The sequence below is a fragment of the Psammomys obesus genome, unplaced genomic scaffold (assembly GCF_907164565.1).
Source record: "Psammomys obesus unplaced genomic scaffold, mPsaObe1.curated_primary_1811, whole genome shotgun sequence".
Taxonomy (NCBI): Eukaryota; Metazoa; Chordata; class Mammalia; order Rodentia; family Muridae; genus Psammomys; species Psammomys obesus.
Window position 1 is genome coordinate 1,701 of NW_026595553.1, and position 11,583 is coordinate 13,283.

The 11,583-nt window shown below is 48.4% G+C and overlaps 1 protein-coding gene across 1 annotated transcript in view; it reads left to right on the top strand.

The window, feature by feature from the left end:
• Positions 1-422: 422 nt before the first annotated feature.
• Positions 423-11,583, top strand: part of LOC129685794 (GMP reductase 1-like) — a gene marked incomplete at both ends in the record, with an annotated part of 16,993 nt that continues 5,832 nt past the window's right edge. The window contains 4 exons of the mRNA XM_055619297.1: positions 423-560; positions 1,065-1,184; positions 3,553-3,636; positions 7,080-7,253. Of these exons, the coding sequence (XP_055475272.1) occupies positions 423-560; positions 1,065-1,184; positions 3,553-3,636; positions 7,080-7,253 (516 nt within the window). The remainder of the gene's footprint in view (positions 561-1,064; positions 1,185-3,552; positions 3,637-7,079; positions 7,254-11,583) is intronic.

The window sequence follows — 11,583 nt, forward strand, 5'->3', positions numbered from 1 at the left end:
ACGCTCAAGGGTGAGAGTTGGTGGGAGGAACTGGACCTCGTGGGGAAAGCTGGAATCAGGAATGCGCACACATCTGAAGGGGGCTGCAGCTGCCCTGTAAAAGCAGCCCAAGGCAGAGAGGTTCTGGATCTCACTTAACCCTTGTCCATCAGTACCAAGTTTCTCACTTGGCATCTTCTGTTGGTCAAACCCAGCCAGACATGAATTTGAGAAATGGGGCCTCTCTGTGATAAGCTCAAGCACAAGTCTGTTAGGAGTAATTATGAGTCCACCAGCTTTTTTTGTGAGGATCCAGCACCGACACATCATTCCGATTAGCCCACAATGCTGGCTGAGCATCCTACCGGAGTGCTGACAGCTCTTAGTCACACGAGTGCACTCAGGTAGGAGTTTCCAGGAGAGCTGGTGGGCCCTCCCTGCAGCTGTCAGAGGAACAAGCGTTCCTCTGCCGGGACAGATGGTTGCCAGCGTTCATAATTAAGAAACAGCTGCCGGAGCTGAAAGGCAAAGGGATTAAGGAATGGTATCTCGGCACTGGTGAATTTGGAGTGTGGTTCAAGGTGAACAGGGGCATGGGAAGGACCTGACAGGAAGAGGAAGGAAGGAGGAGGGCCAGTCTTGTTGGGGAAGAGCGGGTGGATTTTCCTGGGAGAGGAATGGGTCCTCCAGTGCTTGGAGGGGCAGGAAGTAATAATGTGTGCCTGTGTGCTTCCGACCAGCGTGAGACAGGGTAAGGAAAGGAGGCAGCAGAGGGATTGGAGAAGCTGATGAAGGACAGATCTCACATACATCTTGGTCTTCCTGTAAGAATATCCAGTGTCTTATACAGGTGTGCGGGGACAGTGGGGACTGCTTGAGATTTTGTGTGTGGGTATAGCTTGTACCTTGGTTTTCTTAAGGGTTCTCCTGTCCTTGGAACACTGGGCCAGAGCCCTAAGAGCATGTAGGGGCCGAGGAGCACACGCATCCTTGGTGCCCTCCCCACTCACTCTGGACACTGGGAATTCTGCCTGTGTTATGTTAAGAGCTGACTCTCGCTTCTTTTCTTTTTTTTCCCCCAACAGGTGGATCTTGAGCGAACCTTTACATTTCGAAACTCAAAGCAGACCTACTCAGGGATTCCCATCATTGTGGCCAACATGGACACGGTGGGGACATTTGAGATGGCTGTGGTGATGTCACAGGTGAGAGCTCAGGCACTTCACTAGACCCTCAGCTCTTTTTGAGGGTGGTGATGTCCGGTGCCTGGACTCTGTCACTTTTTGCTGAGTCTGTTGCAAGGAGCACCCCCTTCCTGCTTCTGCAGGTAAAAGATGTTCATGTCTGAACTCGGCCCTCTGCGAAGTGGTTCAGATCTGCTCCTGTCTCTCCTGTGAAAAGGCCTGTGATGGTTTTAAAGTCAGACTTTCAAAAGAACGTTAGGCGGCCATCACCTTTGTTCTGAAAGTAGCCACTTTGTATTCGCATTTGTAGCATTTAATCTGTTGTGTTGGGGAGTGCTCACTGTTTCTGCTGTAATGTATCTCTCAGTCCTTATCAGAACTCCATGGGCTAGGCGCCTTTTGCAGATGAGGAGTCTGAGGCAGACAGAGAAAGAGGAGGGACATCTTGCCCAGGGCCTTCAGTCAAGTAGGGAGGCAGGGCATGAACACAGTGACCCCAGAATCTGTACAACAAGCTCTAAACTGGATGGATCCCAAGGCAAGTTCAAGGTTTCTTTTGACTAGTGTCTTGGCCTAGCCAAGGCATTTGTTGCCTCACAGAGCTGTGTGTCTGTTGTGTATCTGTTTCTGCTGGCCGTGTCTGCCAAGTACAAAGATAAATGCAATTAGTCGGAACAGCTTCTCACTGTGGGGTGGCAGGTCTGACCACGGGAGGCGCTGGGATTCATCATTAGGCAGCGATGAGGAAGAAAAGATTCTCAAATTATGAGCTCAGAAAGTGGAGTGGGGGTGGGGGATCGCCCACCTGGCTGAGGATTGGCTGTTTGTCAGCTCTAAGCCTCTGCTGGAGGGAGAGGTCTGAGGCAAACAAATTAATTGCTGAAGGAATGTGGTTTTTTTTTTTTCCTTCCTAATCTTTCCCTTGCTTTGTTGGTAATGACGGCTTGTGACTATTGTTTAGTGTATGTGGTAGGTAGTGTGAGAAAGTGTCCCTGAAGGTCCATGTGTTTAAAGGCGTTTCCCAGGGTGGTGCTTTTCAAGGGAGAAAAGCCTTTAAGAGATGGGGCCTGGCAGAAGGTCCTTAGGTCATGTGTGGCCTTGAAAGGGAGTGCCGGACCCCAGGGTCTTCCTCTTTCCTCTACTCCCTGACTGGCTATAAGGTGAATGGTTTTGATCTGTTCTGTACTCCCTTGGCGATGTGCTGACTGCCACAGCCCCTCAGGATCAGTGGGACCCTTCAATAGAGCAAGCCAAATGAAACTTTCCTTGTTATAAGTTAATCTTCTCAGATACTTTGTCACAGCGATAGCAAGCTAACTGTATAAAAGGGTGTGGGGCTCCAGGAACAACGGAGAATAACCTGGAACTTGCTGTGCCCTATCCCTCTTCACGGGAAAGTTTCCCAGGAACACCAAAGCCTACACTGGTAGAGGTAACCAACCATGTGTGGGTTCTGTGAGTTTACCCGATTTAGGCTCCACAGACAGTGTGAATTAATAGAGTCACAGGATTTTAGAGTGGGAAATTGGAGGTGTCAGGGTGATTCAGAAGTTAGAGGAGAGGCCTCCAGGCAGGGGAGTTTGATTCTGGCCACTGGTGTAAGCAATTGCTAAATCAGTTATCTCTTCCTCTTCCGCCCCACACCCCTTTTTGAGGTAGGGTCTTGCTATGTAGCTCTGGCTGGCCTCCAACTGCCCGCAATCCTCCTCCAGCCTCTACTCCCAGAGTACTAAGTGCTGGAGTTTTAGGCGTGTGCCTCCATACCCAGCTTTGTTATATATTTCTTAAATCACTTAAATGACAATAAGTCTGTTCAGCGTTGTTCTGAGAATTCAGTGGCGTCTGCAAAGCATTGGCCCAGGGGTGGTAAAGCGTGGCTCAGTTGTCAGAGAGGTAGGGTTAGCTACATAACCACCCCCTCCAGTGTTGGCTTTCAGCAGGAGGTATTTGGGCTGTGAATCGGAGGAAGCCCTGACTGTAAGGCGAAAGTCCTTTGGTTGTCCGAACATGAAGCTTGCATTAGGATGGTCACTCTTCAGGTCTTGAGGACCCCACCTGCCTTGGGTGTGGGCAAGAGCTAGGTGGCTCAGCTGGGTAGAAACGCCTCCTTTTTTTTTTTTTTTTTTTTTTTTTTTTTTTCTTCTCTTGCCTTTTGGCAGCGGTTCTCAGGCTGACACAGGTTGTCTGATCGCATCAAAGCAGGAGGCCATTTCGTGATCCGCTGCTTTACTGCGTACACCTTTGTTTGGTTTTGGCTCCTGGGGACACATTCAGAGCAAATTAGGCATGAATGGCAGACGCAGACACTCTCGCCCGTGGCTAACCCCAGCAGGCAGAAGGGGAGACGGGCTCCCCGGCTCCCTCCTGACAATCCGGTTTTGTTTCCTAGCACGCCATGTTTACAGCCGTTCACAAGCATTACTCCCTGGATGACTGGAAACGGTTCGCGGAAAACCACCCCGAGTGCCTGCAGGTATGAGGACGGGCTACGTGACAAGGGCTGAGGGGAAAGAAAAGTCATCAATGACTTGTTAAGAGCATTTAAATGTGTACACGGGAGGCTAGCGGGTCGATGCCAGGATCGCGCTGAGGAAAACTCCAGGAGTTACCTGTGAGGTCAGCTTCACCTTAGAGAGTAAACATCCATCACCAGCACCTGGGAAAGGCCTTGCTTTCTGCCAGGGGTTTCCAGGTGAAAACCTGCTTTTTCCCCCGGCTACAGACAGCGCATCCTATTATAACAGATTGTCTTTTATTTCAATACCTTATACACCTGCTAGGGTGGCTGCGGGTAGAATGGCGTGAGAGGTGTTGGGTATGTGAAGAAATTGGAATGCTCTCATGTAGCTGAGAGGGATGCAGGTACTGAGGCTGATTTGCAAATAGCCTAAGAACTGCTTGTGCTGGGTACTTTAATGAGAGTAGGGGACCCCAATTAAGATGCTTCCATAAGATCAGGCTGTGGGCAAGCTTGTAGGGTAGTTTCTTAGTAATTGATTGGGAGGGCCCAGACTATTGTAGGTGGTGCCATCCTGGGCTGGTGGTCCTGGGTTCTATAAGAAAGCAGGCTGAGGAAGCCATAGGGAGCAAGCCAGGAAGCAGCACCCCTCCATGGCCTCTGCATCAGCTCCTGCCTCCAGGTTCCTGCCCTGCTTGAGTTCCTGTCCTGATTTCCTTGGACACAGAAGCCAAGCAAACCCTTTCACCTCCAAGTTGCTTTGGTCAGGGTGTTTCATCACAGCAATGATAACCCTGACTAAGACACTCAAGAGAGTGAGCATGAGTTACCATCTGTGAATATGTGAAACCCCATAGTCACACATGTACTTGTTCATGAATGCTCATAACATTTATAATAGTCCAGAGGTAGGAACTGTAAACTGAACAACTAAAATGTCTGGTTGACGGACAAATAAAATAAAATGTATCGACATGAGAGAACACTATCCAGCCACAGAGGGAATGAAGCCCTGACTTATGCTATAGTGTGAACAAGCCTTGAGAACATTTTGCTGAGGGAAAACCAACACAAAAGCTCACACGTGTGAGCTCATCGACACTAATTGCCCATGGTGGACAAATCCACGAAGACATGGTTATCTGGGTCTGGTAGCAGGAGGAAGGAGTTAAAGAGTAATGTCTACGAGTCACCTGGAACCAGGCCTGGTGCCATACATAGCCTGTAATCTCAGCTACTTAGGAGGCTGAGGCAGGAGCTTAAGGTGAAGGGTAGCCTGTCTCTAAAATAAAATAAACAGAAGCTTGGGATGCAGCTCAGCGAGGGTTTACCCCTGTGAGGACTGACGAGTGTGGGACACCTTACATTTAGTACTCAGTTCTAACAACAGCAACAAGAATTCTCTGGGAACCAGGAAAGTGTCCTATAGCAATAATATAACTAAATATAGATAAAATCCTTGTGCACTCAGGTGGTGCCTTACTTTAAGTTTCTGTTGCTGTGATGAAGCACCATGACCAAAAGCCACCTGGGGAGGAAAGGGTTCATCCCATCCTGCAGCGTGCACGTTGTGTGTAGTCCATCATCTAGGGAAGTCAGGGCAGGAAGTGAAGCAGAGGCCGCCGGGGAGTGCTGCTTACGGTTTGCTCAGCCTGCTTGCTTCTATCACCCAGGACCACCAAGTCCGGGGCTGGCACTGTCTGTAAGTGAGCTGGGGCCTTTCACATCAGTCAAGAAAATGTACCACAGGCCAGTCTGGTAGGGGTCGTTTTCTCAATTGAGATGCCTTCTTCCGAAATGACTGTAGCTTGTGTCAACCTGACATAAGACTAGCCAGGGCAGGTGACTTCCATGCTGGGTTGCTATGTCTCAGGAGCCATGTTCCACTAAGTAAATGGGTGTTTAAAAATGCTATCGTAAGCCCTCCCATAGCATGACTGAGTTTCCTTTCAGTACATTCTCCTGGGTCTAAGCCAAATACAGCAGTGAGGTCTGGGCCTGCCTCTTTGTGGGCAGGTCATTTGTAAGGAGATAACGATTTTGGATGCTGGCATGGCTGCGGCTGCTGTCACTATGATTTAATTAGGCATGGACTTTTACTACAAAAATGTTGGCTTAAGAGATACAATAATTCTGGCTCAATAGAAGGTCTTTTGTGTCTCTGAACAACATAGTTGTTCCTTGCTGGTGGTTGGTGTCTCCTTTTAGGTTCCTTGCAGATGCCAAAGTCCTTGGTTGTTGAGGTCCTGTAGATCTACATATAACCTATACATATCCTTTTGTAGATTTAAATCATGCAAATCCCATGTAGCTAATTATTGCAGGCACATGCTATGTAGAACAACAAAACAACAACCCCATGTCAACCTGGTTGTAGTTTTTTTAAAAAAAGACTTATTTTTATGTGTGTGTTTGCTTGCATATATGTATGTGCATTACATGTATGCCTAGTATCCACAGGGGCCAGAGGAAAGTGTCGGATCCTCTGGAGCTGGCATTACATATGGTTGTAGGCACTTGTGTAGGTGCTGGGAACCAAACCTGGGCCCTCTGAAGAGCAGTAAAGCACTTTTACAAAACCACCGAACCATCTCTCCAGCTCCTGATTTTATCTATCTATTCCTTTGTGATACAATGTCTTAGTTATCCTCTTCTGTTTCTGAGCTGAAATACTCTGCCAAAAGCAACTTAAGGGAGGGCGTATTCCATTCAGTACAGACTGTCATGGCAGAGCAGTCAAGGCAGCAGGAGTTTGAAGCAGCTAGTCTCCTGTATCCAGTCAGGAAACAGACAGCGATGAATGCTCACTGCTGCTCAGCTCCCCATCTCTGTTTACGTATGTCCCAGCATCCCAGCAAAGGAGCGGCACTCCAGGTCTCCCACCGCAAACCAGGTAATCCCGGTAATCTCCCAGGTCATTCTAGACTCTCTCAAATTGAGAATGCTAACCGTCACACAGGTGTGGCATAGTTCGGACTGGTCTTAAGCACTCTTGAGGCCGAGTCATGTCCTAGCCACACATTTCCTTGACCTGCAAACGGTTGTTGCCCTCACTTGTCATTTCTGGAAGCTTCCCATGTTGCCCTTCTGTGAGTTTCCCCATATGACACATTTGCATCTGTGGCTCCATGCGCAGCACAAAGTTCTACACAGCAAGCATGAGAAAATGGAGTAGAAGCCAAGGACAAGGTCCACTGAGTATTTCAGAATCTGTTTACTGTGAGGTTTTGTTGCCGAGACCCACGTTCAAGGATGGGTTTAAGTCAAGGGTAGGAAAGAAAACATGAAGTTTAGATCATGAAAGGAGGAGGTCTCCTTTACCTCCACTGTTGTTTGTCTTTTGTACAGAGCCTCTGTGTTAGCTCAGGGTAGACCTCAGAGGGTTGCTGGATGGAGGGGAGGGACTTCCTGTGAGTTCTGCTGTTTATGGCTGTCTCCTGTGCTTCACTTTGCCACAGAATGTAGCCGTGAGTTCCGGCAGTGGGCAGAATGATCTTGAGAAGATGAGCCGCATCTTGGAAGCTGTGCCCCAGGTGAAGTTCATCTGCCTGGATGTGGCCAATGGGTATTCAGAACATTTTGTGGAATTCGTGAAACTGGTCCGATCCAAATTTCCTGAACACACCATCATGGTAAGTATGATGGGATTCTCTCAAAATGAGGAAGCTAGAAGATGCGGTATGCTGAGGATGGGACCTGCTCCCTTTCCATAGCTTTTGTTGCAAAAGTAATTTCGAATCCCCAGGAAAGGCACAGGTCAGCATTAGGGAAGACCAGAAGAACTAGCTTTCCGCTAAAACATGAATATGGTCCTGATCAACATCATGGTTGTTGGCCGCTTATTTTTGATAAATGGCATCTACTGGCGGTTACCAGATGAGACCTGTAAAAGAGAGAGAGTGTGGGGTCTTCGTGGATACAGTATATTTATTTTTAAAATTGAAAACACACGCCGGGGTTCTAGTTCAACGTGCTGTCCTACACCCTGCCCAGCCTTGGCAGTTAGATAGTTATGCCACTAGGGTTATACTCTGTGACATCATCCTTTTATGGGAGTCAATTAATGATGGCAGGTTGGTTGAGATGGTGTCACAGCTAAGATCTTTGTTTTCTGACTTTTCTATCCTTTTCTGTATGTTCCCAATTATTAGCACTTTTATCTGCTAAATGTATGTTCACTGCTCACAAGAGTGAATTGGCTCAAAGGAGGTGGCAATCACTAGAGTCAAAGTTGACCTTTGGTGGGGAGGGGAACCTGTGTTTATGCCTGCCTTGCTGGCCTTAGTATGGCAAGTAGGGAACAAACAGCTCATGATCTGTTTTTGAACCTATTTGCCTCACATTTCCCTGTCAGGAAGTTGGTGGTCAGGCATTGCCCTGTTGGTGGAGTTCAGTTGTCCCTTGAGGGACCTTTCTTCACTAACTTGCTTTTGGTCATGGTCATGGTATTTTATAACTTCAGCAAACAAACAGAAACCATAACAAAAACAAGTAATCCAGATATCACCTCATGGGAAGAAAAATGAGCCAAGGTCCTCTTACCCTTCAAAGCCATACGCTTATCAACCTGCTTTCTTCACTCAACTCCTGTCACTTGTTTCACTATGAACTCATTGGTAGTTTAATCAATCCACCAGTAAAGTCAGTACCCTCTTGATCTAGTCACTTCCCAATAGCACCTTCAGCTGAGAGCTGAGTCCTTTTGAGGAGCTCCTTCATACCCATGCCTGAACTTCCTGAGATAGACTTCTACTGATAAAGCTGCCAGGAGAATCTTTCTCTTTTGAGCCTTTGGTTTGGATTCTTGGCACAGCTCATCTATGGTCTTCCCCTCCCTTGAGATAGATCTTCAGATCTTCATCTGACTTCTCTACATCTCTCATAGCTTTTGCTAAATTGGTAAGCCAATCAGTGTGTGTGTGTGTGTGTGTGTGTGTGTGTGTGTGTGTGTGTGTAAGAAAGAGAGAGAAAAAGAGAGAGTGTGTATCTAGGAGCCACTCTAGCAAATTACCTGAGAAGGCGGTCATTGAATCTTGGATTTAAAACCAAGCCAGGTAGGAACTCTGAGCCTACTGCTCAGGGTTGGCTTTTGATGTGTGAAGCAACCTTGTGGGACTGAGCTCAGATAAGTGGGACCTGACACTATCTCCAGGTACCATCTGAACTGAGTTGAGTCTTAGGACATTGTGCTGGGAGTTATTTAGTGCTTGGGAAAACACCCGCATGTTTTGATTGCAAAACGTGTGTTTGTTGCATGTGAAACAACATGTTTAGCATTCTTCTACATTCATAAGTACTGCAAGTATTTCAAGGAAATGCCAGTTCCCTCTCTTGTTTCTGACATCTCGGTAAAAGATTAGGAACAAGCTACCCCATGTTGACTGCAGACCAGGAATCTTAAACTCTGAAATTGCTCTTCGGCCTGGGCATTTACCACAATGCCATATTGACATAAAATAACCAGTCTGCTTTTGGAAGAAAGCCCTAAAGGCAAAGCCTGTTTCTTATGCTGCACGTGTAGACCATTTGTCCTTGTTAACCTTCTACCGGGCAGTATGGGTGAAAAGGACAGCGCTTTTGTTTCTAGTTGGGAAGGCCTATATCAGAGCATGGTGGAGTTGCTATCCCTTCCCGTAGCCTTTGCAGTAACTGACTTCGGGCCGCTTAAAAGAGGGAAGAAAAACCTGGAATTCCAGGAGAACAGAGGCCCCAGGCCCAGACTGGGATGTGGTGGTCATGAATAAATAGCACTTGATATTAAAACTTAACATCTCTGATTACCTGTCAGGCATATAGAAATCCCAACATGTACTTGTTGGGGATCTGGCGCCCCTTCATGGATTCTCCCCAGTGAGATGGGCAGAGGAGGAAGGGCCCAAGGTCGCTACAGGGGTCCGGAAGGGTCTGCAGGGGTCCGGAAGGGTGGGATCTCCCTCTGTTTCTCTAGTTCCTCCGGAGACATGGAGTGTTAACAATTGACCCCTCATGCAACGCAGGTTGTGTACAGAGGATTAACGGGAAATGACACAGGCTTAAGGAGGTGGCTTAGCGGCTCTGCTTCACATCTCTGGTAACTTTATAAACCGTGAAAAGTACACAAACAGGGATATTTGACAGGTGGTTATAAGCCCTGCGTCAGGACACTCCCTCCCCCCCCAGTTCTCTCCTCAGGGTTCTCCCAGCTCTGGTTACCACCTCTACCGAGGCAGCTTGTTCTGGTGTTGCTGTTCCCACAATGCCCAGCAACACCGCTTGAGTTGGCCTGCTTCAAGCTTCCTGTGAGTGGTCATCCTGTCTGTTTTGTGTCAGCTTTTGCCCCGTGGTGTATTTGGGCAAATACACTGCTGTTTGGTCAGCTGTGTTTGTGATTGCCAAGGCTGAAGGCCATTGCTGTTTCCCAGATGTCTTACTCGTCCTTTTCTCCTGTCTCCCCTTGGTAGCTAGTTGCAGCACCATTAAACTCACTAACTCGGTGCCTCCCTTCAGGCTGCTGCCAAAATACCATGAGCAGGGTGGCTCATAAACAATGGAAACTTACTGGAGGGCCAAGGTGTGCCCACTGTCTGTTGACACTGTTCCTTTACAGATCATTTGTCGATTTGTCCTCACATGGCAGAAAGGCACACATATGCTCCCTCAGTTCCCGCTAAGGAGCAGTAACTCCAGTCATGAGCGTCTTCTTGATAACGTCATCCTTTAATCTTAGTGCCCTATGGTTTTAGGTTCTAGGATTCAAAGATTCGAGGGGACACAGACAGGCATTCATACCACAGCACTCCTGAAGTCTGCCGGCTCATGATCTGAGCCCTGTGGGGGAAAAGGAATTTGAGGACACCAAGAAATGGAGAAGAATTATGGGGTTCACATAGGATGCTGTTTTGTTGCCCACAGAGTGTACCCTCCCCAACAGTTGCTCAGCTGCTTTCAGGCAGTAAGTCCCATTGCAAGCTCACTTCTGAACATGGAGCCACAGAAGACAGACAGGGCCTAGGCAGTGGAACTGTTTTAGGAAGAATGAGAAGGGACGGAGACGGAGCTCAGTTGGTAGAGTGCTTTGCTGTGCTATGTAAACTAAGAAAATAAAGGCAGGACACATGTAATCTCATCTACCTGCTGGGTAGAGGCAGGCAGTTCCCTGGAGCTCACTGACAAGCCAGCCTGGCTGAACTGCAGGGTTCCAGGTAAAAAGGAGAGACCCCATCCCAAACAACAAGGTGGATGGAGTCCTGAGGAGCAGAACACCTGAGGCTGACCTCTGGCCTCCACACTTAGGCACACACACGTGTGTTCTCATATACCCACATATGAACGCACAAACATCAAGACAGACACCACTTCTCAAGATGCCGAAAGCTTGAAATGGCTGGTGGCAAGGGCCACACTTGTCCTGTTCCCAAACCGGAGTGAATTGCATGCCACCCTCAGGAACAAAGACCAGAGGAGACTGGGCAGTGCAGGAAGGGGGGGGGGGTGAAACAGAGGGAAAGTGTGTGCTTCAAGTGCAGAGCCACAGGTTAAGAGGGATTAAGGCAGAGGGCTCGGGCAGCAGGAGTTCCCACAGGCCCCTACAGGGCCTCCAGCAGCTAGGCCCTCTGCAGGGCCTGTGGGCTGGCCAGGAGGTGTTTCATTGCCATGGTTGGTTTCCCCAGCAATGAACTGAAGACTTTGGCAAGGTAGATGTTTATTCCTAAGCCCTTCTCTGCCTGCGCTGACCCCTGAAATCCGTGGGTCATTCCAGAGCCTTTTGTGGAAGCTCAAGCCTTTGGTTCTTGGTGGCTTTGAAAATGTTAATTTCTCTTCTCTGCCTGTCAGAGGCCCAGTGAGGAAGCATTAGCATTTACCCAGTGTTCTTTGAGCTGGAGGGTCCTGGGTGAATCCTGGGTGCTTTTAGAATCCTTGCAGAAGTGGGTGATTCCTGGCTCCTGCAGCATGCCGGGGGGGGGGGGGGGGGGGGGGGGGGGG